This window comes from Haliaeetus albicilla, chromosome 15 (assembly GCF_947461875.1).
Source record: "Haliaeetus albicilla chromosome 15, bHalAlb1.1, whole genome shotgun sequence".
Classification (NCBI taxonomy): domain Eukaryota; kingdom Metazoa; phylum Chordata; class Aves; order Accipitriformes; family Accipitridae; genus Haliaeetus; species Haliaeetus albicilla.
The window spans coordinates 30,929,162-30,955,411 of record NC_091497.1 but is presented as its reverse complement, the minus strand read 5'-3'; the positions used below and the strand labels follow the sequence as shown (position 1 = coordinate 30,955,411).

The following is a 26,250-nucleotide window of genomic DNA, read 5'->3' as shown; positions in this document are numbered from 1 at the left end:
TTAAGTTAAAAAGAACAAAGATATATATTACATTTGCTAATTGCAAACAACCTCTTTTAGCTGCAATTTTTCCCATTGGGATTAAAAGTGCACCAGTTTAACATGTCTGTACATTAAAAACAATTCAAAACATTAAATATACAAACGGCAAGAGATTTTAAATATTTTGTATCAAATACTATAGGACAATATAATTTACATATTTTTTTTTTTTTACACAAAACATTACACCTGAAATATAACTTTAGATATTACAGAATATAAAAATACATACTTTTTGTCTAAAAAATGTCTTTGCAGGTTCTGGCACAATGAAATACTTTAAAGGCACACTGTATTTTGGCAATCTATATTTGCAATTAGCTGTGCAACAATAATAAAAATGACCTATAATTAACCTTTTAGAACTGCACAGCCAGATGATCTCCCTTCTTCCTGGAATAGCCCTTTTAATCAGGTAAAAACTTAAGCTGAACTGTTTAGGTGCTCTGCAACTCATTTCTGCCATGGCCTGAGCTCTCCAACCCTAATCCAGCAAAGCAAGAACAGACTTAACTAAGCATGTGAAAAGCCACATCAAATGCAATGAGATTAGTCATACTTTCATAACCTTTGCTGTCTCAGGGTCAGAACGCTCAACCCCAAGCAAAACTGAGCCCTAAATGCAAGTTGGGAGCCAAGTTCTGCCCTGCCTTATGTTTGCGCCAAAACTAGTACGAGTAGCACAGGTTAGAAAGTCAGGGCAGAACTTGGAAACAGAAGTTCAATAATATTAATTGCTCTGATTTCAACTACACCAATGTAAAAGTCATAATGACTCTACTGAAGCCAGTGGAGACATATGAAGTAAAACTGCTGTAAGACTGAATCAGGAGAACTATGTAATTTTGCCCTTCTATGCATTTGTGGGACTCCTGCTGGAGTCAGCACAGGGCAAAAAAACGTGTCTTTAGAGATATATGGCTTATACAGATGCAATTGGGTTGCAAAAGATATTCAGTTCTGTCTTCAAGTTGTTTCTGGATCACTGAAAACTCAAACAGTTTTCAGCACACTAAAAAAAGATTCAGTCTAAATCCCTAACTTTAAACGCCCCAAAATAAGTTGCTTCTTGTGATGAATCCAGTAGCAATGGGTTTGATACCTGGATACTTATCATTTCACCAGATTTTAATTTAAAAAACCCTCCTACATTTACAGAATAAAAATGAAATTCTGAATTCCCTGACCAGTATTTGGTGCTTCCTCCCTTCATCAACACATCAGAGCGCCTTATTTTAAGGTTTGTCTTAGTCATATAAACCATCAGCTGAAGCCCTCTCTTAGTCAGGTTTCCTGAAGTTTCATGATGTCTAAAACAAATGTTGGCATATAGGTAGTAAAAACCATCTTGATTAACAATTAGTTTTCCATCATTGAATGTCATATTTGATAAGTTTGCCTGGCCTTTGTCATGATGCCAGGACGTGAGGTTCACTTTGCGAGTTCCTGAAGAGGGGAGAAAAAAAAAACAACACAATTATTTAAAAACAATTAACAAACCCCAACATTTAGAAAGCAATCCTTGGGTTTTAGAATCAACAGCAACTACAGTTATATAAGCTAAAGTGAATATTAGACAATTAAGATAAAAATTCTTAAGAAATTTCCTTTTTTCATCATGTACTGCCATATTTGGCTTACTATTTATAACTGTCTGTGCTCCCACCAGAACATCTGCTGGACCATGGTACAAAACACTTGCCTGGCCAATAGTTTGATTATGCTAAGCGATCATGTAACAAGCTCTGTATAGAAATTGCATTCCACCTAACACTTTATTCAAGTAACAAATACTTGAGAGGAGAAAAGAAAAATGACTAATGAAAAACAGTAAGTCTTGTCATCAGTCTTTAACCTGCAAGTGTTTGCAAGGAATAACTAAACAAAATCTGAAAACAAGTTAAACTGATAATACCCCAGAGAGAAAGCTTATGAAACCTTCCCATATTTTATGTTCTTGTTACTGCAGTGATACAAAGGTAAACATATTTTCATTTGAGAACACAAAAAAAAAAAAGAGAGGAAAAAATCAGTACAATTGTGCATCTTTAGTACTACACAGTAAGTTGCCCAGACTTTAGGTAGCACTTCAAGTATTTATGACATAACAAACCTCTTTATGCAAAACCAATGTTTAGACTTAAGCCAATGCTTGTTTAGTCATATCCTAGATCAATAGGATAGCAGCCCACAGCACAATCCTAATTCTTTGATAATTGTACAAATACCTATAGCTGGACAGTTACAGCTATTCAAGAGGTAAACTCAGATTCCTTGTCTAATATCTAGTGGAAGGTCTTAGAAAAAGAGCTTTAGGAAGACAGATGTGACTCTGGATGCATTGCTCTTTTTTTTCTTTCCTTTTTTTTTTTTTATTTTAAAGTATCTTAAGTTTCAAACTAGAAACTATGAGCTGATATTCCATGCTGGGAGAAGAACAGTCTCTTCAAGTTGTCTTAAGCTGGAGATCCACAAATTAGGAAAGAAAATTATGATAATATTCTCTCTGTCTCTCCATAGAGCATCAGGCATATGGGAATCAAAATACATGTATAACAGTTTCCTGGTTTCAGCTGGGATAGAGTTAATTTTCTTTCTAGTACCTGGTATCGTGTTATGTTTTGGATTTAGTATGAGAAGAATGTTGATAACACTGATGTTTTCAGTTGTTGCTGAGTAGTGTTTAGACTAAGTCAAGGATTTTTCAGCTTCTCATGCCCAGCCAGCAAGAAGGCTGGAGGGGCACAAGAAATTGGGAGGGGACACAGCCAGGACAGCTGACCCAAACTGGCCAAAGGGATATTCCATACCATGTGACATTATGCCCAGTATATAAGCTGGAGGGAGTTGGCCTGGGGGGATCACTGCTCAGGAACTAACTGGGCATCGGTTGGTGAGTAGTGGTGAACAATTGCATAGTACATCACTTGTTTTGTATATTCCAATTCTGTTATTATTATTATTATTCTCATTTTATTATTGTTATTATCTTTATTAGTTTCTTCCTTTCTGTTCTATTGAACTGTTCTTATCTCAACCCACAAGTTTTACCTTTTTTTTCCCCCCGATTCTCTCCCCCCCTCCCACTGGGTGGGGGGGAGTAAGTGAGCAGCTGCGTGGTGCTTAGTTACCAGCTGGGTTAAACCATGACAAACACTTACCAAATCTGACTACCAAAAAGGACAGATTAATAGAATTAACATAAGTAAACAAGCATTATTGAATTCCTTCTAACAAGTACTAAGCCTTTTCAGCTCTGCCCACGTGATGGTGGCCTGGTAAACAGGAAGCTGTCCCTTATCTGTTAAGGTGGCTGAATGCTTTGTGAAGGGAAAAGGAGCTGAGAGACTGGAGATGTTTTGATTAGTTCATCAGCTCAGCACTGTCACTGAAAGCTAACTTCAGATACACAGGCACAAACGTCCCCCAGGAGCCCTGGCCCAAAAGGCACCTCCTGGGTACTATCATCAAGTAGCCACATTGCATCATCTCCTGGAGGTTTCAAGCTGGTCAAGTCTCAGATGTCATTTCATTTAGATCCTACTATTGAGGCTGTGCTAAGAGGTGGCCTGGCAGGAGGTCAGATAGGCACTGAGAGAGCACATTTGAGTCTTCCTTCCAGACCTGGTCACATTTGACACTTCAGCTTGGTTTTGGTGGCACAGTGTTAAGAAGCAGCCTGTAACACCAGCCCAGATAGCTTTGCTTCTATGGCATGTGTATTATGTAGAGGTTTATCACAGTATTTTCTGTTGAGAAGCATGCCCTGCAGCAGACATCCCACAGTCCCTTCCAGCTCCCCAGCATCACCACCATCCCATTATAGCACCCACCTCATCTGACAGCCTCTGCCTGCAAAAACAGAGGAACAGACAACAGTGGGAGGAGATGATCCAGGCAAGGTCCACAGGCACACCCACAGAGGAAACAGCACTGTCCTGAGAAAGCCACACAGGCCCTGACCCTTCCTGATATGCACAAGCCACTAACACTCTACCATTTGTTCAGTGTAATACACAGGGCATAACACAACGGATGAGAGTTGGCCAACTTGTCCTCCTAACCGCTAGCAATTTTCAACACACAAGACTAACTCCATTTACTCCCTCCCACAGCAGTGGGACCATACAGGCACCAGAGGACCTTACACCTTAGGCTCCCAGTGCATCTAAATGCCTGCTTGGAATATTCAGTATCTTATTCTCCCAACATCAAACCAAAACAACCTATTCCCACTAAACTTTCCACAGCACATGGCAGGGCCCAGTGCCCTCTCCTCCAAGTATGTATCAAGGCATGCCCCAGAACCACCAGTGCTCACAAGCATGCTGGGGAAAAGCCCCAGGTACATTTGATTAGTTAAAAAGATGCCTCTTGGATTTGTTTGTGAAGAAAGAAGTGAGGGGAAGTAGCAACAGGGGAATTTGAGAGCTATGAGTCTTCCCTAACTGCCAAGGGCAGCAACTTCTGCATGTGAGAGGAATACTTTAATAGTAGTCCAGAACAAAAAGCTTCTGGCACTCCTCCACAAAGACTTGAGCATAGCACAGGCTGTCAAAGGCAGATCATAAATAGTTGCTCCCCTATGGCTCCAGTGCAGCCAGGTAGAAATTATACAAGCAAAATCATACAGAGAAGCCATCTTCCATGCAGTGCCTCAAAAAACCCTCTGAAAACCATCAATTAATTGGAAGCCACACTAAGATGAAGTCTCTTAGCCTGGAATTATTCACCTGCAAGAGATGCTGAGGTAGGGGTACCAGAATACACCACTGAAGCACTGGGGATAGCTGAGGAAGTTGTAGAACTTCTTGTGCACAGTGTTAAGTCTGCCAGAAATACTGCCCCAAGAAGGCTGGGCTACATTCAAGATGAGGACGATAGGCAAGAAGTCACTGCTTGGATCGCAGGAGAGGCACATCAGAGATACAGGACAGGAATGTCAATGTATTGCGGAACAGAAAGGCATGCTGGCATGCTGTGACTGACTGGTGGCACACTGGGTAGTTGCTAGACAGATTTTATTTACTTGGCAGGTAAACTTTTTAGTTGCCAGTCTTAATCAAGTAGCAATATTGAAGAAACCCTTAACAGAAATGCATGATTCTCTATTGAAGGAGGGAGAAGAGAGAAAATAGGTGCCACAGTCACATGTAATTGAGATGCTGAGGGGGCCTCTGGGTGAAGTTTGTTCACACTGTTTTGGTGTTGAGGGGAATACGCATCATTCATCCATGGTCGGGTGACGGGACAAGCCAAGAGATGATGGAAGATGACCCTATCTGTTTTGAGCAGAGGATTTGCCTAGATAACTTCTGGAAGTTCCTTCGAACCTAGATTATAATGCTATGATTGTATTAACTGAGGCAGATGGGCTTTTTTGCCACAATTCAGAGCTTCAAAAGAGGCATGCCACAGCCAGCAGCGCAGCACAAAGATGCACTGGTAGGAGTTATGCCATACAACTTTTAATGGCAGGGGCGAGCAGGCTCTCAGCACTTCTGGTGGTAATACAGCCAAATTTGGAGACACCAAAACAATCAGTACCACAAAACACAGGGAGAGGAAAAAAAATTAAGCATAGAAGTGCCAAATCAGCTGTCCATAAATCAGCAGATCTGAAACATAACCCAAGCCATGGGACAGTCAGAAATGCTGCAATACAGTATCTTCTGTGATAAAATTTGCTATGGAGCCATGAAAAAAAATAGCACAAGGCAAGTCATGTTGACAGAGAAGGAAGAGGTCAGAGAGATAATGAGTAAAATAACCTTCTGGACATGGTAAAAAGCACTATAAAAAAAGTCAAGATAACACACAATCTTCCTAGTAACTGAAGACAAATCAAAACAATGTCTTGGATATTTGTGAGCGTGAACCAAGACTAATACAAATGAGTTTCAATAAAATTAATTAGTAAGAAGGAAGATGATGGGAGGGGAACAGAGGATAAAGTAGCCCTGTATTGATATTTCGTTTGCATCCTAGTAGCTTTCAGGTATAAAAAAAGCCTGAGGGAAGGACCAGAGCACTGTTTGCTCAGAAGAGCTGTTTTGCAGGCAAAGGGCAGCTAAGCTGAACCTGTAGCTGTAAATAGTTCAGACTACTACAGCGTTTTCTTAGACAGCTAAAGGCATCAATTCACATCCCAAATGATATATTTAGCATTTATATTTATTTCTGTTTGTGATTTTCTCCTTTAAACTGTAACTAATTTCTGTAATCAATTTATAAACCAAAATTCACTGTTTTCATTTAAAACCTAGGTAGCATTTATAGTGAGCTCTGGTTAAAACCAGCCAGCAAGCATCCAGCTTTAACCTAAGGCAGCAAACCTAAAAAATACACACAGCAAGCCAAACCACTATGGCTTCTGCAGCCAAATGATGGGTGGGGACACCAACATCTGGGAAGGGTTATTTCCCCCTCCCTCACACTCCCCCCAGCTGCAAAAGTCCATTTGGAGCTTGATATTATTGTGAACCAGGTAAAAGGAAAATGTTTCCTCGCAGACACTGCTCAGTGCCCCTTCATGAAAGGTATTCAGTAGCAAACTACTTAAAATAAAATCCTGTTTAACAGTGATGAAGACTGATTCTTTTTTTTCCTGACCTTGTTATTCTGGGTCAGAGTAATGACAGCAGAGAACCTTAAAATACTAGGAACAGATCTGTCCAGACTCACAGATGGCATAAAACAATTTAGAAGGATTTCAGATATGTAGGATCTGAAATCAGGGGAAGAAAATAGAAATTGCCATTTGCAGTCAGAGGAAACAGGATTGGAAAGAAAAACTCCTGATGACCCTCAGGCAAATTCTTCATCCTTCATGCCTGTCATTAACCTCTGTGCCACCCAGCTAAGTGGTTAATGCCTCATACCAGTGAGCATGATACTAAAGCGCCTCACAACCAGGAGGTTCAGGGTTCCAGCTATCCATATGGATGCAGCCCCTCACTGCTGCAATCCCACAAGGACCGCAGAGGCTGTGCTCATGATTAACATCCTGGCAATGCTCTTCCAAAAGAGGCGAAAGCCATATGTGCCAAATCAGGAGGGACTATGTCCAACTCATCACATTGGTAAGGGGTTGATCTGCTCCAAGGAGAAACAAAGCAGCTTGTTGTCACAGGCATTGTATTTCTGAGAGCTCCTGCAGCCTGTGCTATTAAAAAAAAAAAAAGCGAAGGCAGCAAGCAAGAGCAATGCCTTCCTTGCCATTACTCAGAGATGTGTTACATCACTCCATAGAAGGTTAATGCAGTGATGCACAACAGTAAAAATTATTCAGCTGCTAGCCCTGATAAAAATACAGTTTACAGCAACATCCAGGTAGACAGCAAATAAATTCCCCACAGGAAAAGGTAGATTTCACAAAGTGTGACACTGACACACTCTACTTATGTAGATACAAGTGATCTGTCTCTATGATTATTAAATTAATTGAATCCTTCCAAAGACAAAATGCTAAGACAAGTTTACTGATACTGCATCTTCTGCTATTGATCTATGTCAAAAGCCAAAATCTGACTGAAATAGAAGCTTGTCAGGAGGCATCTGAGCTAATGAGAAAGCTTGTAGAAGTTCTGACTGCCATCTGACAAGCTGCTTAAGCTCTCTGCTTATAAAGCTCTGGATCTTGGCAATGCCAATGCACTTGAAGGCAGAAAGAATCCTATCCTTTCAGTCAAGAAACTAACACCTTGTGTACAGAAGTACTTTGTCTTTAAATAGAGCAAGAGCAAGGTATTACTATGCAGGCTGCTGAAATCTCAGATTTCAAGCCTCAACACAGCATTCCCCTTCGGTTTGGTTATATAAAACAGAAAAGCAATGCACATGGCTTAACAAGGAGTTCAGTACTGCAGAATGTATACATCTTCAGAGGAAGGTAACAGTAGTGATCAATGCCCCCTTCCATCTTTAGATTCTCTAATAGCTTCAGAATAAACTGTAGTTTACCTCTACCACACCAATGATGATTGTTGCGTTGAAAATACAGAGAAAAATCTCAACTGACAATGCCCCAGGGCAAAAAAGGAAACAGTACTAAGATATCTTAAAATTGTAGGAATTAATCTTTTCCTCTGGAGAGTGTTCCAAGGCAGACTCATGTCTCGTTCCATCATACTGTACTAGCAAGGATATTCCCAAAGCCATCCAGAGATACCTGTGGGTAGAGAATAAGAGCTCTGGCAGGATAAAAAAGTGCCATCCTTTTACCACAGGGGCAGATAAAAGCCACAGGAACACTTTATTCCCCTACTCACTAGCTCAGAAACATACTGCATCCAAGTCAACACACTGACCAGAAACCCTGTTGCTCAGACTACAACACTATGATCTTTGATCTTCCTGCTACTGGACTAGATGGATGCAGACAGACCCTTGTGAAGCTTTGGCATGTCTGAACATCAGGAAGGCGCTGGGAGTCTTGATATGAAAAAGTCTATACCAACCCTGCAACATAATAATGAATGGAATATGACAAAACCTTTTCAACATGCTGTTAGCAGAAGGAAACACTTGCTATCAATTCAGCTCTATGCTATGAGAGTGCAATACACCCACAGAAGGCAGGGAATTAGCAGGCAAGTTATAGTAATGACATTGGAACTGCAGTTCTAGGTTTTCAACACCTCAAAATGAAAGATGTGCTTCCTTTACGACAAGTTCTTACACTGACGGGCACCTGACATGCATGTGTGTTGTGTATTCATATAAGATTCTCAGCTTCCAGATCCACCCTGAAGACAAATGCTGTGTCACCCAGTACAGACCCAATTACACTTCAGCACACAAAAGGAGTGTTGCCGTGAAGGGTTGAATAGGTGGACATAAGACATTCTTGAATTTTACAACAGAAGATAACACATTTCTTCATCTGACAACAGGACACAAAAAAAAAAATAATCTTAGATTCAATGGAAGTTAAACATCTTCCAACCTGCAATATCTGAATTCTGGCCAATCTTTGTACTGGTATATCATTGTATGTATGTGTGTATGTATGCAAACATCTGTGTGTATATATACATAGAGCTGATGTCCAGTGTGAGTGAAGAACTCCAGATGGGCCCTACTAGCCAAAGAAAATAAGAAACTTCAGAGGAGAGCATTTAATGCATATCTTCATTCCTCACCTGAAGACAGCAAAAAGAGGCGGGCCAAGCCCTAAGAGCTTGACCATGAAAACTGGTCATTTGAAATGGAGGCCACTTAGCAGGTAACTGACTGATGTAAGATACCCGAGGCAAAGGGGAGCTATCCTCCTGTTAACATTACTCCTGCTGCCTCCAAAATCCTTCAACGCATCCAAATTATTCTCACTATCAAAAGTCATTTCTGATATCCCTGCCTGTTGCTAGTATTGCTGACCTATTTTCATATACTTCACTGTTTAATACATTTATAGTAGCATTGGAAGTATTCACTTAAAACTGAACTTACCAGATGGAATATTCTTATCATCAATAATAAGATGGGCAAACGGCTGCTTCTCAGGTTTGTTCCTCTTGTACAGATCCATTCCTAATGCCTCCATTGCAGCTAGAGACAAAAGAATCACATTACCTCAGAAAGACAAGTTTAGCAGAACTAAAATATTTCTTATTCATAAACCAGCACCTACCTTTTTCTGGTCTCGGTGGCACTCTTCCCATGACACGCTGCACCTCCTAAAATAAGAAAGAGCCATTGATTTGATGTTGTCTTGGGTTTGTAATATTAGTGTATTGCAGGCAGTTTGCCCAATTACAACACTCTGTGTGTATATATATATATATATATATATATGGGGGGGTTATACAACCTACAATATATTCAGATGCCTGGGATACATACTGTCATATTTACATGATGTATAACATGAACACACAGTTTAGCTGCCACAACCAAATTACTTCCTCTGTCCAACACTTCTGATAAAGGTGAATAGGAATGATGGTGTGTATGATCACTGCACTATTTATTGAAGTAGTGGTGACAGGACATTTACAACCTTTCCTATTTATTGTACTTGGAATATTTCTCTAAGTATAATGAAACAATGACTGCTAAGAATGCATCACTGGAGTTTATGAACAGATTTAATTACTTGGGGTCAAAAGGTAACAGAAGAGGCAGTTCTACATAGGGACTAGTGTGTAATCACACTAACAACTAAGGAAAGCTAAGCTCTAAATTTCATGTGTGATGAGCAAAATGATGAGGTAAATAAAAACCTCCACCCCTCACACTTGACCACTAATAGGGAAGGTTGCAAGACTACAAGGCTTTATAATCAAAGCTCACTTCTAACAAGGTATGAAGGAACTGAAGGATTAAGCATCTTCCACATCTGTACTGGGCCAAATGGACTGGGTGCCAGAGTTTGAAGTATGCATTTTTCAAAACTGCAGATGAATTTTAACATGAATGAAACCCATGTTACTCAAAACCAAGAACAGCACAAGTAACAGACATCAGGCACCACAAAAAGACTTGCTTTTAATAATCCACATCTGTTTTCCTCTTGAGAAAACATACAAATAGCAGTTTTCAAAAATCTAAGCAGCCTGTTCTTGTTACAAGCCTGGACTGAGCCTTGGTAATATTAAATTCAGTCCTCAGTTCTGTCCTCTGTTACCCCATGACTCTCTTCATCTCTGTTTTCTAAAAAACAGGGGTAATATTTTACTTGCTATTCAGAATACCTCATACCATGGAGCCATCAAGATGTTTAGTAAAAGGAAACACTTTGCTGAAGATAGTGAATCATATCTTATCTTTGAAACCTGACAGTGGTCCTTTGTTTTGTCTTTATGTCACACATATTGCTGTTTGTCTGATTCAATACCACGTATATGGAATATGCCTCAGATTTGGCCACATCAGCAATGTTCCACTGTGCTCTCAATCATTGCAGTGTTTTAGAATTTGAAACTCTGCTTTGAAAACACCTGAAGACCTGCTTTTATGTAATTTTGCAGCCACAGTGAAACCTGTAATGCCTTAGCCCATGCATTTACTACTCTCACTTTCCCCTTTCAGTAGGTGTTTAAATGTTAAACCAAAATGAAAAGCCACAGCAGTATGGAAGTTGTAGTATGACTATCAAAGCATAATACTTCAGCAGAGGTATGCTGATTTTGTAGATAAGAATCATTAAGATGCTTTCTGCTGTAGAGATGAGAAGAAAAGCAGAAGAATTGCAACTTCAAAAGAAGCAAAACTCATGTCCACCTCCCCCATTCACATTCACTTCCCCTCTCTGATCTTCCTACTTCAATGTCAGTTCTAGGAGCACGAAAATGAAGCTCAATTCTAGGAGCTACACACCAGCATCAGCCTCTAGCCACGCTTGAGCTCTTTAACTTCATCAGAAGTAGGAAGACAACAAAAAATTGCAAGCACTAGATACTGTGAAAAGTGGCAAAGGCCTCTGAAGAGAACAGGACTTAAGGCAGAAGAGACTGGGAGATGGACCACACTCTCAGAGATTACTGCACCACACCTACTCCCAACCCTTTCCCTAGAAACAGGAGACTCCTTTGTTTTCTTGCTTTCTTAATAGAAACTTCTCAGATGTGGAATCTGCTTTCATATCCTTTCTTTCTGGGGGATGTGAAAATGTCCTTGCCTGGAGAGCCTACTGGGCAGATCCAAAAAGAGCTATGTACATTTTAATCTCCTATTATCTAAACTGGTACTAAAAAAAAAAAATCCCATGGTTGGTAACTGCACAGCCCTTGAAGTCTCTGAATTGGCCAATTGTTATCCTCCTCTTAACCTACATTTTTCTTAGGAGTATAGAGTTCTGCTTCTGCACATTTCCAAAGATGCTCTAGGTTGAGCAGCTGGGGACCTCACCTTCTGAGATCTAGCAGCATGACTCAGCTCATCTTCCATGCAGAAAGGCTGTGGTCCTCATGAAATGCAGTCTGAGCTGGTTTCTTTCTAACTGTTGGTGGTGCTGTTCATCTGCAACATCACCACTTGGTAAGCAGAACAGCTACCCAGGAAGACTTGGGTCCACAACTCTCCTTGTCCTGATGGTCTTGAGCCTACTTTCCTGTTTTCTAGGAGCATCTCTCTCTGATGGGAACACCCTCCTGTACTCATCTTGAAGCTATGCTACTATGCAATTAGGAATGAAAGTGTCATTACAACGAAAGGGAGATTATAAGTGTGAGCCCAACACTAACACACTGAAAAGAGCTGGAGACTGGCTCATGTCCATTGGTTCTTTTGTGTGCTTGTCATTGGATTAGAAATGGCTAGCCTGTGGCCAGAAAACAGAAATCCTCCATCAGCTGAGTTCTCCAAACACTGGACTAGGGTCAAGTTCTTTATTTGATTCTGACCAGCCCCACAAAGTTCTGATATTCCTTCCTGTTCGGTTGCCCAGGCTTCCAAAAGGAAGCTGAAATATATGAACCTGTCCCTAGATAGAGAGCGAGCTGTGGGTTTCCTCCTGAAGAATAAGTAGTCCAACACTTCTTTTCATTTTTTTACTTCATGCTCCTACAGTTCCAAGGTGCTGATACACAACCTACCATAGAAAAAAAAACATTTTAGTATGTACTTGCTTCTGTCCCTGAAGGAATCAAGGACCACATTTTTCAATGGATGTGTGAAGATATCCAGACATCTAAAGATGGCTCTTAGCGGGATTATAAAAATCCCCTGGTATCCTTACTGCAAGAAATTAAAAGCTAGGATTTTCCAAATCTTGAAAGTATCAACTGCATTCTTTAGCACCTAAATATCTTTAAGCATCTCATACCTGATCACAGTGTACACTACCATTAAGAATGTGGAAACAGCTCAACAGAACCTGTCACTAAGACACTGCTATAATGGCATGAGAACTGCTGACAAAATATTACTAGTGACTTCTCTTATGATTGCCACCCACAGAACCATGTGCACTACCAAGCTGTTAACTTAATTTTAGAAAAACTGTACACAAACATCACACCACTCTGTTAGTCTTATGATAAGCCACACTTGTACACCTTTGCATCATTTGCTCACTGCCCACCAAGTCAACTCTTCTGGCCTGCTTCCCACATTCCAACCTCCTTCACACAGTCACTGTTTAAACAACAGACAAGCAGCCAGTCACAAAAATGAAAAATGTGTCTTCCTTCATCCAAAAAATTTAAGAGGCCATTGGGAAGTTGCAAAACTTTCACATTTTAAAAGCTCAAAATCATGCTTTAAGTGCATGGATAAGATTAAGATTGGATTAAGAACTGCTCTTTCCTCATCCACAGCAGGCTGAAGGTTTTAACCCTTAGCATCTCAGTATCTTCAAAACAAAAACAACTCTTGGTCTTCAAGTTATGTCCAATGTTGAGGATGCAGAGATAAGGCTACATTTGAACACGTGACATTTGTGAACAGTTTCTCCTCTCCTTTGGCTTTTACAATATCTCAGTACCTACTCTGAGCAGCTATAAGTAGCCTTTTGAGACCAATCAGAAGAGAACCCCTCTGGACAATCATGTATTGCTTCAGCTGTGATCTTAAAGCTCCTTTATGTCGTTGTTTCTTCTACTACCTGAGTGCTTTAAGTCCAGCTAATAACAGGAAGAAGTATCTGATTATATTGCCGGAAATTCAGCAATCTGAAGAATGCTAATCAGGAAGGAAGTGAAATGGAAAGTACATGAACCGATATTCATCAGAAGATAGTTTAGAGATCAGCACTACAACCTCTATCCAAATGAGTAGTCCATTGCCTGCAGAAAAAAAAAGGCATGTAAGGTTGTAGGATGGAAACTGTGAAATTTTAACAACTTACGGCAATCACTCATGAAACCTTCACTTTGTCCATAAGTACATGCACTTTAAACATCTGCTAAGTATATAGATGTCTTTATAAGTGCTGCCCTGGAGGTCTAGCAAAGTACTCTGTTGCCATGTGGGAGACTAGTTTACGCCTGAACTCCCCAAGCTGTTAGAAACTGGGAGCATTGCCAAGAGAAGTTACTTATGAATTGACCCAAGATATGTTTGTAGTCCTTTCTACTTCAAGCTCATAACAGACTTCGTAAGAACTGTGGTTAGTGCATCTGGACTGTCAAAAGGTTTTTAGGGTTACACGCAAAAAAAAAAATAAAGCAAACAGGCTAGGAAAGTATATTATTTGTCTGCTTCAAAGTTTATACGCAATATTGAAAAAGTGCTTTTTACTAAGCTGCTCCCTAAGTAGTATTTTTAACCTGGAATATGTTAAGGAATTCACCATTAGATTTTGATTAAAAGAACATCTTTAATTGTTTTTTTGCAGGAGACAAATGTTTCTAGACCCAACCTTGCAGCCCTACTACACTGGTTTTCATAAGAGCGCTTTCATTTTCAACATCAATCCCTGCTTTAGATTTAAGCACTAGGTCTACAGGTGTGCAAAGGAAACAGATGAGAGCCAGCGCAGTAAGCTAAAAGCTGTAACCAGACCATAAACCTGAGCAAAAGCACGTTGTCTATTTTCATTTCCTGAACAGCTTAAATTGCAAAAGACAAAATATTGAAAAAAATCACAAAACAAACGGTATTTTAAAGTGTTCCATTTCAGTCACCTAACATGCTGCCAATTCAGATAAGGATACTGGTTCTTAAAACACACACAGGTTAGATTCTCCTTCAGGAAAGTGAAGAAAGCACAGACAATAGGAAGCCTCTTTCATGTCACATTAGCTGCATTCCCACACATAAAGGACTAGCACAACTGGAAGTAAGATTCAGCTGCACATCTGCCCTTCATTGTAGGAGAGCCAATGAAAGGCAGAGCTTACAGAACATGATAAAGTACAATTTTGCCTTAACACTCTTTCTTTCACTTCTCTGATATACCAAAAAGATGCAAGTGTAGCCCCAGGCAAGCATTTTCCTATCTTTATTTTTCTCTGTGTCATCAATATATGACAACAAAGCATCCAGAACAGTGACACAGCTACTTAATACATTCTGTTGCATTCAAAGAAAATTCAGTCTGATTACTTTGGCAAGGGAAATTTTATTGTTCTCAAACTAATGGTCATCAGCCAAAAAAGTTATCCCTACTCACTACTTATCTTCGCCACGGACATTGCAGCATTTAACCTCCATCCAGAATGGCAGGATATGCAGCCTCAACTAAAGCCAATGCCTTTGTTGAGTAACCAGCAGCGAATGACCAGAATACAGGGCTTCCCATTCACTTACTGTAACAAGCTCCTTACTCTGTCATGGGAGCTGCACGAACAAGCAGTCTAGTACCAGCACACAGAAGTAGGTGTAGTGTGAGAGTCGCTATAAAATGCTGCAAGAAAGAACTAATCCTACAGATTTAACCCTTTTTTTTCGCTTACATTTTTAAAGGAGGTGGCTAGCAAAAGGAACAAGACATGAACTCCTAGGTTTCTTTAAGTTTTGTTCACAAAAAGATCTGTCACTCAGGGTACTCTGTTAAAAGCAAACACTACATTAGCACAATTAAAGTACTATATAATTAACTCAAGTACAATTCACTCTCTAAAGTGTATGTGAGTTCAGCTCAAATCTAATGTAGTACCCTTTATGAAAAACTGACAGTCCTATGCAGACGTGAAGAAGTTGTAATGGACCTGGTAATCCAGGAAAACCAAATACCATAACAGACATTCAGCTGTTAAATAGTACAGAATTAGCACTAAACACTATCATGAACACACAAAGAGATCAAAGGCAGTAACTGCAGTAAGAGGTGATTGTGACATATATCCAGCTTGCCTAGGCTTCCGCATTAGGGCTGACTTCTTCAGCTGACTACTTTTGTTATTCGTGTTTGGAAACAAGCTGTCATTCTCAACTGCTGGGCAAAGACTGCCCAGTTATTGTGCTATGGCAAAGTAGTTCTTCTGCCAGTGTAGGAATGGTCTGCACAGAACAGAGAACTGGCAAAGTTCTTTCAAAAAAGAAAAAGGAGATACTATCCCTCATTTGGGGCTGCAGAAAGAGTAAGAAACAAGAGCAAATGAGAGCAAATGTTATCTCCTCTGTCTTTCAGGCAATATTTTGCTTATTGATGATCTTGACTTGGGAGAATCTTGTCAGAAACAGAGTCATGAAGACTGCTTTAAAAAAAAAATGTGGAACTGTCCTTTTTTATGAACATCCAAAGTGTTGGCAAACCTATACAAATATTAGGATAAATTACTACCATCCTGGCCCATCCAAATATCAGAATGGCCAATCAACTAACTGCAATCATAGTTTTCTCAAATCTTTTTTTCAAGATTTCCTCTCTTAAAAAAAATAAAAAATAAAATGTGTTTGAATACAGAATTGGTTAACCACTACCAGGTTCATGAGTAAACACAATATGCTCTTGGATGCAACTTCAGGTATTATTTGAACACCAGAAAATATAGAACTTACCTCCAAATACAGATGTTAGAAAAACTGTAAGTTCAGCAGGAGCACAAAATAAAGGAACACACAGTCTGTCTGCCACTTACCTTCTGCACAGCTCTTTGGAGAGCCTGCTTCATGCTTCTACAGGATTCTGGCATTAACTTCCCTTCTTGATTTTCAAAGGTTGTATCATGCAAATCGGTATTTTCTTGATGTCCAAAAAGTGTCCTGACGCAGTGTGCGTGTTCTTTTGAAATTCTAGTAGGATCCATCTGAAACAAAAATGTAAGCACAACCACAATGTTAAGTGTCTGTCCAAGACACATTAAAAGCATCTAAGTCAGGGAGAATTTTCAACCATCTGAAAGTTTGGCACCTAGCTAAGTTTATTATCTAAATTTTCATTGTAAACAATGAAGAGAGAAAAAGTTCCCTACATGGAAGTTTATTTCATCCAACAAGCGTGTGAGATAGGAGAATGAATTATCTTCTGGAGCTGCCTAGTTCATTAGCTTAGACTAGGTATGTGACTTTCAAAAGTTAAAGATAAATCCCACTCTTACAGTAAAATCAATAATCCTGAATTCCATTTTTCGACCATTCAGTACAATATCACAGTTATTTTAGCAGGCAACATACATAGCCATCCTATCTCTAAAAACTATAGTTTGCAAGACGACACACAAATGCCAAGTAGAGGAACCTGGGGAAAGTATGTACAACACCTAGTACATCATTTTCAAGAGGAGAAACAGAAGAATAGAAGCCAGTTGTCACTGAAACTATTTTGTGGGCAAGAGATATATCGCTGCGTGAAACAGTCACCAAGTAAGACTGCACAGATTCAGAAAGACTAAAAGATGATAAAACTGTACCATAAACACCTCTGCTTCATGGGAAAAAGACTGGTAAATTTAGAATATCTGCAAGATATTTTTAGCAATCAGTCTTTGTGATTGAATCAAGTATACTTTTAAACTGTAAGTTTAGAATACTCCTGAATTCTATCAGTTAGATAAATTGAAAGGATATTCCAAGGATTATGACTGTGCCTTGGCAGAGTTTAATTGCAGAAATATTATTTAAACCATTCCACCCTCTCTTCCTATACCCCATATACTTTACACTCAAGAAATATTAACCACTAGCTTTCAGAGATGGCCTAAGACTCTCAGCAATTGTTTTAAACTCGTATTTATACCACTTTTACTTCAGGCTTGAAGAAGGGTTTGTGCACTCAAAACCTTGTCTACGCTCTCTAACTGTATCAGCCGGTCTAATAAAGAACACTTACTTCTGTCTTTCTGCATAAGGTGAAAGGAACAATTTTATCTGAGAATTACAAAAGGTTTGTAAACATGATGAGGGAATGCCAAGACATTATGGATAGCGCCTGACCAGTGTCTAGTTTCCTTTAACATAGCACTGAACAAAACAGAACATCAAAAGGAAGTCTTGCAGAATACAAAACAGCCAGTGTGAATCAAACATGTTATATCATTTGCTCACACGAACGTGAATTCGACTCCCTAACCCCAAAGAAGAACAGAGTTAACTTAAAAGCATAAGGTTAGGATTACAGAGGTGAATTTTAAGTCTACACCAGCCAGGCAGCCATCCAACAGGCACACACTGCAGAGAAGCATTTCTTGCACAGATGGCAACACCAAACCCTGCCCCCTCCTTCACCATCCTTCTGCTGAAGTCTCCAGATGAGAGCTGTTTGCCCAATTCATTCAGACCAACGCCAGCCCCTAGTTTAGCTGTTTCAGTTATCCCTGCAGATTTGGAATGAAACAGGTCAGAAAAGGTTCACCTGAAGATCAGAAGATGCCAAAGCTTTGAGCAGAGGGGTAGACATGAGTTACAGAATGGCTTGGAGGCAGTACCATCTTCCTGGGATGGCCTGACACAGCTGAATCCGAAAGAAAATCCATGTATAGTCTTTACAGCTCTAAGAATTAAGCACTAAAAACTACACTAATGACTTCTGAAGTCAGCTAGTACAGTGCAATCCCATTAACTGTTTAAGCTGATCTAAACCAGCACCTCTGTGCTCTCACCTTCTTTATCACAAAATTTCATTCCTGGTTCTCAATCTCTTCCAAATCAATAACCTGGCAGGCATTTTTGCTGCTCTAATTTTCTGAAATATTAACACCCTGAAACCAGCTCACTCCAGGTATCAGACAAACATCAGAGCCAGTACAGGGTCAGGCATAGGAATGAAAGAGCAGGAAGGCAGCACTAGTTTTAATGACTGTAAAACTGCACCCTAAAAGCATCTCTCCCAGTATGCTCCACTAGTATCCAGAACTCAGAAAATCAACTGTAAACTGAAAGGAAAAAAAATGAAGCACAAAATTTTTACCAACAGCTGCTACAAGACAGTTAATACAGAATGACCTGGGTTGGAAGGTACCTCTGGAGGTCTCTAGTCCAGCCCCCTGCTTGAAGCAGGGCCAACTTGTAAGTTCCATCAGGTTGGTCAAGGCCTTGCCTAGACAAGCTTTGTGGAATCTCCATCGATGGAGACTTTCAACCTCTCTGGGCAAACTGTTCTACAATTTGACCACTTTTATTGTGTAAAAAGACTGGGTTTGATGACCAGCTACAGTTCTGCTAGCTGCAATTTATGACTGCCTCTTGTTTTTGCTGTGCACTTCTGAAGAGCCTGTCTCCATCTTTAGGTAGCTAAAAACAGTCATTAGCTTACCTCACCTTCGTCTGTTCTTCATTAGGTTCAAAGAACCCAGTTGTCCATTTCTGATACACTACGGTCCCTACCTATCACAGTGGTCTTCTGCTGGACTCTCTCCAGTTTGTTGATATGCCTCTGGTACTGAGGGACCCAAAATAAGACCCATTATTGCAGATGTAGCCTCTTATGCTGGGGTTGTTAGAGAACTGCAGGAATTAGGGTCTTCAACAGGATCTGGATATCTAAGTCTTCTCCCCTCCACACCCATCACAGGATAGAAGGTAGAAAACCAGAGCAAATAACTGCTAGATACTCATTTTTATCAGTAATTCTACTAGTAAGAGACTATTATCCCAGTTTTGGACTTATTAAACACATCTTTTGAAAAGTAGACAAGAAAACTAGGTTTTACAACACAAGGATGATGAAATTTGTAAAGGCCTGAGCGTCCAGCATGACAAATCATGCATAGCGTAGACTTAGAGCTATCACCCATCAGCAATCAGTCAAATATGTCACACAACACTGTGCCAGAACAGCAAGAGCAGATTGTACAGAAGCACTTACTCAGATTATAGTTTATCTGCTGAAGGCTTAAGACAGAAAACCAGCATCTCTGCACTTACAGTTACAAGATTGAAAGCTTAATGGAAACACTGTAACTGATAGCTTCAGCAACTTAAAGCTGTGCAGCCGCTCCTGACAAACTGCAAGTCTCCAGAGGTTTAGCGTTTGATAAGCTGAAGCTCTGATCTTGGGAGTAGCTAGCCTACCTGATTGCCCCTACCTTTTTCAAAGAATACCTAGTCTTCACCACATTTAACCATGGAAATTAGCTTGCTTGTCTGAAAAGGCATTCTCGGAAATCCCGCTTCTTTTATCTTTACAAAGAACATGTACTGAACTGCCATGGCTGGAAATAGACATTACCCAAGCACTGAGACCAAAACTGCGGGCAAGAAGTTATGCACATCAAAACTTTCAAGGACATGTATTAAGAACTTCTGAAGAGCCAGATGAAATACCGGAACGGTCTACAGGATGCAGCTTGCTAAACTGCAAGGCACAGAGACCTTCAGCACGAAGTCTTAAAGATTTAATACCTGGAAGAAACATCAAGATGCAACCAAAAATATTGGAGAAAGCTTTACAATATGTTAAGTAAGCTAAATACCCTAGAGGAATTAACCTATTTAAAGAGAGGAGTGTCTAGCTTATTTTTCCTACATTACAACTGTGTATACATCCTTTGCATCTGACCTCGGAGTCAGATCAAATCTTTCGGTGCCCCTTGATTTTCAGCATCTCTCACCATTCTAGTTGCATCTCTGGACTCTCTTCACCTAACTCAGGGCAGCCAAAATGAACTCCAGCATTGTAGGCGAGACCAAATGAATTTACAGAATTAAGAACCAATTTTTCGATGTTAAAAGGATTCTGTTTGGTTTTAAAAGATACAATACATTCCAGACACCTTTAGCTATTAAATGTTGCCTCAATTACACAATGTTACAGTATCACATTCTGTACTTAGTTCTTACAATAAATGTTTAACATTTATACTTAGACTTATTTTCAAACTTAAACCAATTTCCAGATTATCAAGTATCACTTTGCACTCCATGATCTTTCTTAACCACCAAGAAGGGATTCTTCCAGGCTTCCAAAAAGTGCTAATGACCCCCAGCAAGCTGTTTTCTGTTAGCCACTGCTCTAGAACACTCACAAAACTTTAGATGAAGTCTGAAAGGCGATTGTTTAAAAACATACTGTAATCAAAGTCAGAGTACCACAGATGCATGAAATGACAATAAAAATCTGACTTCCCAGTCCCCATTTATCCAAGTGTGAATTCTTCAGTATGGTAGAATACTTAACATTTGTACAGACTTTTTTTTTTTTAATGGGAAAAATGGATAAACTTGGAGTTCTAGGTTAAACTATGGGAGTTAGACATCCAGCCCCCACGTGTGGATTTGAGCACTTCCAGCTTGTTCCATTGCCCTCCAGTTCAGTCAGGCAGTGTTAGACCGGATTCCTACTACTCTTTCATGATCTAAGTACATTAAGGAAATGGGCCAGAAAGAAAAGTTTAAAAGGAAAGCTTTTGGAGACTATACTTCAGCATTTACCAGTGAAAGTTAAACAAAATACTTTGCTCTCTCACCTTGTGCTGCGCATGAGTCTCTACTACATGATGATCTCAAGCTGCTCTGAGTATCTAAGTAAATTTTCATGGCATTTTCATTGATCATGAGCAAATATTCTTCATGAAGTATAAGCAAAATAAACACTTAGGACCAATACATTTTGTTAGTGTTTACTTTCTTGGATTCAGCACATTGCACAAGATGGTCCAAAAAGAAAAGCCAGAACATCTTAATTTTTTACATTTCAGAACACTGTTACGAGAATATTGGTAAAATTCAATTCTTAGCTTTTTCTTTCTTTTTAAATATACCAGCTCATTGTCTCATTTGCATTGCGCTGCATTATTTCTTGGCCACAAACATGTGTTTACCCGTGAAAATCTAGTGTCAGTCTTAGTTATGTGTCTTGTGAAATTCCAAATGCTCAAGCCACAAAATAAACAAAACTAAGGAAAAACCAAAACCTCAACTATTGTCTCAGCTCATATTGTGTCATGATCCAGCCCAAATGATTTTATGCAAATACAGATAAAATGTGTATGGTAAAACTGAGTCAGAGTTTACTCAGCCTCTTAGGTAGAGCTTTAAAGAGCTTGTAAAATGCATAATTTCTCAATATGAGCCTATACAGTAATATCTTGCTAATTCACCTTTGGTTAATTCACCAACCAAACAACTCAAATCTTTTGATGCACAGCTTCTGCTATTAACTTCTCATTATTTTAACAAAATACATCACTATACTTAGGTTCTGTTATTACAGTACAAATTTAGATAGTTGAAACTTGTACTGAAAAGTACAAAGTGAGATAGCTTAATACAACTAAATTTGACAGCAATCTTTTCAAAAGAAAGAGGTCGGATCATGTCCCATATAAATAAAACCATCTGCAAGACAGTTAAATAAGACTTAATTTTTGCAGAACCTACTATATTTTTCCATCTATCTTATTTCACAATAAGAAACGGATGAACAAGTATGGATTACCATATCTTATTATTATGAATTATGTACTTACTTCAAAAGCATACTTATTATTCTATTTTTCAGTGATGGCACAGAAGACATTTCTCCATTAGAAACGTTTCAGGCAATGACTTCAGTCAAGTCTACATCTAGCTACATCATCTCTTTTAGATGTTTCAGAAGTTCAAGTTTACAAAGGACTCCATCCAACAGCATTATTCCAAATCTACAGGAACAAGAAACTGGCAAGAGAATTAAGCTGCCAAATGTAGAATTACTCCCAGACTATGCAATTTTTTAAATCAAGGAAGCAGAAGAAAAATAGCCATTATGGTAAGAAAGCTCTGTTTACCCTCTGTTAGGCATGTGTGAAGCACTGACATGAACCTATCAGGAAGAGTCCTTAGTAAGGGTGGGGGGGTAGGTAAAGAGAATGGAAAAGCAGGGTTTTCAAAAAGTACACTTCGATTAGTTGTTTTGATTGCAGTGGCTCTCTAGCCTACTAATCAATATATAGCTGTGCATTTCTACGAGCTATGTTTTGACAAAGATGTTGTTTCAAGTTCATGCAGATCTGGAGTGAAAAGCATTTCTCTGCCACAAGCTGAAGGAGGCATTAATTTACTTCACTGTCAAGCCAACAAGTAGCTTTAAGCTGCTTTACAACGAGTCCCAGAAATTAAATGTCACTCTTCTGAAGCATACAGGATATGATTAACTAAGTACCGTACTGCTGTTCCATTTTATTTTTGTAAAAATGGCAAACACAAAGCCATTGTCAGTAAGAAAATATGAATTGGCCTGCATAATAAACAATCAGCAGCATTACTGTATATCTGATAGTCACTCATTCGTTTAAGTGGGTTTACATTTGTGCAACATCTGTTTTTCGGAGTGCACTTTAATAAATCCAGTCTGCTACGTCAAGATCAAGCGCATCTACCTAGAAAGTAAACCAAAAGAAACAGGTTTCCACTCCCCGCTGACTTCAGATGAAAAGTACGCACAACAGAAGTACCACTTCCATGAAGGCAGCGAGACCCGTATTAACAGAACTAATTAGCATCCAACGAAAGAGCCAGGCAGAAAGCTAACACCTAGCCCTGAGAAGCAACCAGCTGGCAGCCCTCCACTTCCTCTGAGAGGGCTCAGCCGTGCAGCTAAGACACAGCAGCGAGTGAATCCAGCCAGCCAGCCGAGCCGTTTCCAAGAAGCGGGCTCCTCTTCTCTCCGAAAGCCTAACCGCTCCTTCACCTCAGCTCCCCCGCAGCGGTACCTCCCCGTGCTCCTTTCTGCGCACACCGCTGCCTCTTCTGAAGCTTCCCAGGGCAGCCTTGCGGCCTGGTGGGCTTTCCTCTTCAGAAACGAGCGGCCGATGCCCGCTAACGCACAGACCCCGCTCCGCAGGGCCCCTGTGTGGTCTGAAGGACAAACGGTCCCAAGTGGTGGCGTGTGGTGGCTTTTTTGGGGTTTGGTTTTTTTGGTTTTTTTTTTTTCCCTTAAAGACATTTCTCCCGCTGGTGAAACACTTACGGCAACCAAAGACCTCAGCCGTGTCACAGCCCTCTCCGGTGAGCAATGGAAAGCTGATCGTTCAAAACCAAAGCCCCGCAAGACTTCAGGCGATGGATCATCGAGCTGCTTCCCTGAGTCGGGGTCGTGTCCGACCTCGCTGGGAAACCCTGCGCCCCAACACGCACCCGCAGGCCAGACCACACTACCTAGAACACCTCAGGCTGACCAGCTCCAGCGACCAGGGGACAGGGCAAGGTACCGGGAGCCCTCCGTCCTGACCCCCCTCTCAAAGCTGAGCCCCCTTCAGAGCCCGATAAAGGTGTTCTCTGACTTTTTTTTTCTTTTTAAATCCATCGCCTCAACCCCACCGACGAGAGGACCTTTCCCCGCCTCGCCTTCCGAAAGGTGCGAGGCGGCCGCTGCCGCCCTCTCCCTCACAGCGCGGCTTGCCGGGAAGGCGGGAAGGTGCCGCCACCTCCCCCCTCACCCTCACCCCGCCGCCCTCTCCGGGCGCCTCTTACCTGAGCTCGGAAGTAGAGAAAGAGGGCGACGCTGCAGACCACCTGCCCCAGCCCCAGGAGAACCAGGGCGGCGAGGAGGGAGCGGGAGGCGGGCGGCGGGTGGGCCGACAGCGGCGGCGGCGGCGGCGGTGGCGGCGGCGGCGGGGCGCTGTCGTGGGCGGCGCCGCTGCCCAGCTCCTCGGAGCCGCGCAAGTACTTGGTGTAGTCTCGGCTGGCTCGCCGCATCGCGCCGCGGGCGGCTTTCCCCCCCCGCCTCAGAAGGCTCCGCAGGCGGACGGCGGCTCGGCGGGCAGCTCCCCAACCTCGGCAAAAAAACAACCCCGCCGACCCGGCCGGGCACCTCTTATAAAGTGGGCGGCCAATCAGCCCCAGGCGGCGTGCCTCTGCTTTTCTCTCTTCCCCCCCCCCCTTCCCTCCTTCCCCGCCGCCACACGCATCACCACCGCCCCCTCCCCGAGCAGAGACCGGCCCCCGCCGGCCCGCGGCGGGAGGGTCGGGTCGGGTCGGGTCGGGCCCGCCCCTGCCCCCCGAAGCCCCGGCCTCCTTCCACCGCCGGGCCGGTCGCCCAGCGATCGCGGTTAGGGCCGCTCCTCCTCTCGGAGCGAAACTCTTCGCCTCCTCTCCAACCATGAGTGAACAAAGTAGAGGCTGCCCTTGCTCCTGCCGGCCGTCCTCCCTTTGCCCCCTCCTCACCATTGCCCCTCGCCCCTCCGCTCAGGTTTGCAGTGCACCCCGGGGCGGCCCCGGCAGCGGAGCGAGGCCTCTGTGAGACAGTGGTTGTGTGCGGAGGGTCCTTTTCCCCAAAATCCCGGGGTACCTGGAAGCAGCAGGCACACGGGGTGGGCCCTCTCGGTCATCCCCCGGCCCCTTTTGGCGGGTCCCAGGTCCTCAGGGAGGACCGAAGGCCTTGACGTCAACCCCTCCATGTCTTAACTCGCTCCGCGCTCAGGCCAGGCTAAAAACGAGCACAAAGGGTGTTGACTTGCGCTGTCCAAAACAGGCAACACGGTTCAGAGTCTTTTTAAAGGACTGGGGTAAAGGAATGGCAGAGACCTGTGCTGACAACTGGTTGCCGCTGGAACCGGATCGGAGCCTCCCCATCTCCCCTCAGGCAGCCGGTCCGCTGCGGAGGCGTTTCCAAGCCCTTCGTTAGGAATAACTTCGTCCTGCGCTCCCCACGCCTCAGCTTGCATTCAACACCGAAACCTCTTCCTCGTAAAGTCATGCTACGGTTTGTAGGCACTTTCTTTCTCATGGTCCTCTGGGGTCCCGCTTAGGTCAAGTCTCCCCTTCATATACTTGCTCATTTAGGGTTTCTCTATTTATAGCCTCTCCTGCCTCCATGTACTCTTTCCTCCCTCATCAGTTTATCTACACTTCTGGAGATGTGACTATCTCTTTGGCAGATCCATATTATGTGCCCAACTAGCCCATTTTGTGGAAAGCCTTCGCCTAAATCCTATGAAAGTGCTTGTTGCAAAGGCAGTGCAGGTATAGTAGGTCTGCAGCCCCGTAAAATTCAGTGGGGAAATGGTCCAGACGTAAAAGCAAGTGAGTTGAAGTCTGGCTCAGGCTTTGAAGAACATGGGAGAATGACACAGATCCATGTAGGTCATTTTGACTGTAGAAAAACAGTCTAATTTTTGACCCTTGATACATGACAGAATATCCTGTTTAGGTCTGGCTAAGCTAAGAAACTGAGAAACTTTACCTCCCAAAGAGGTTGACTGAACCAGACATGATTACGGCCTCCAACAAATTAAAGGAAATGGTCTGAAATACACCAAACCACCACGCAACAAATTACTATCAAAAGAAGCTGATATCATTTAACACTGGACCCAAATAGTGCCATAACAATTACTTCACCAACGTTGAGACACATCTGAGAAATGATGGTGAAAGCACCTGCTTCCCAACATCTCCCACCAGGAAGTCATGGAGCAATACCCCAACCTTGAACAGCTACCCCCATCTCTTTCCAAATGCTTA

At 41.7% G+C, this 26,250-nt stretch overlaps 1 protein-coding gene across 1 annotated transcript; it reads right to left on the bottom strand.

Annotated features, from left to right (window-relative positions):
- TNFSF11 (TNF superfamily member 11) lies at window positions 1-24,550 on the bottom strand. Its single transcript, XM_069802647.1, has 5 exons — window positions 24,259-24,550; window positions 16,509-16,676; window positions 9,674-9,719; window positions 9,493-9,591; window positions 1-1,488 (listed from the first exon to the last, which is right to left on the bottom strand). Exons 1-5 carry the CDS (start codon window positions 24,481-24,483, stop codon window positions 1,067-1,069), a joined length of 960 nt encoding a protein of 319 aa, XP_069658748.1. The 5' UTR covers window positions 24,484-24,550; the 3' UTR covers window positions 1-1,066.
- Between the last annotated feature and the right edge of the window lie 1,700 nt (window positions 24,551-26,250).

Coding starts and splice junctions, on each gene's coding strand:
- TNFSF11 (XM_069802647.1), bottom strand. CDS start 24,483: ATGCGGCGAGCCAGCCGAGACTACACCAAGTACTTGCGCGGCTCCGAG. Junction 16,677..24,258: donor TTCTCTACTTCCGAGCTCAG/GTAAGAGGCGCC, acceptor TTTTTGTTTCAG/ATGGATCCTACTAGAATTTC. Junction 9,592..9,673: donor GCCACCGAGACCAGAAAAAG/GTAGGTGCTGGT, acceptor TTTTGTCTCTAG/CTGCAATGGAGGCATTAGGA.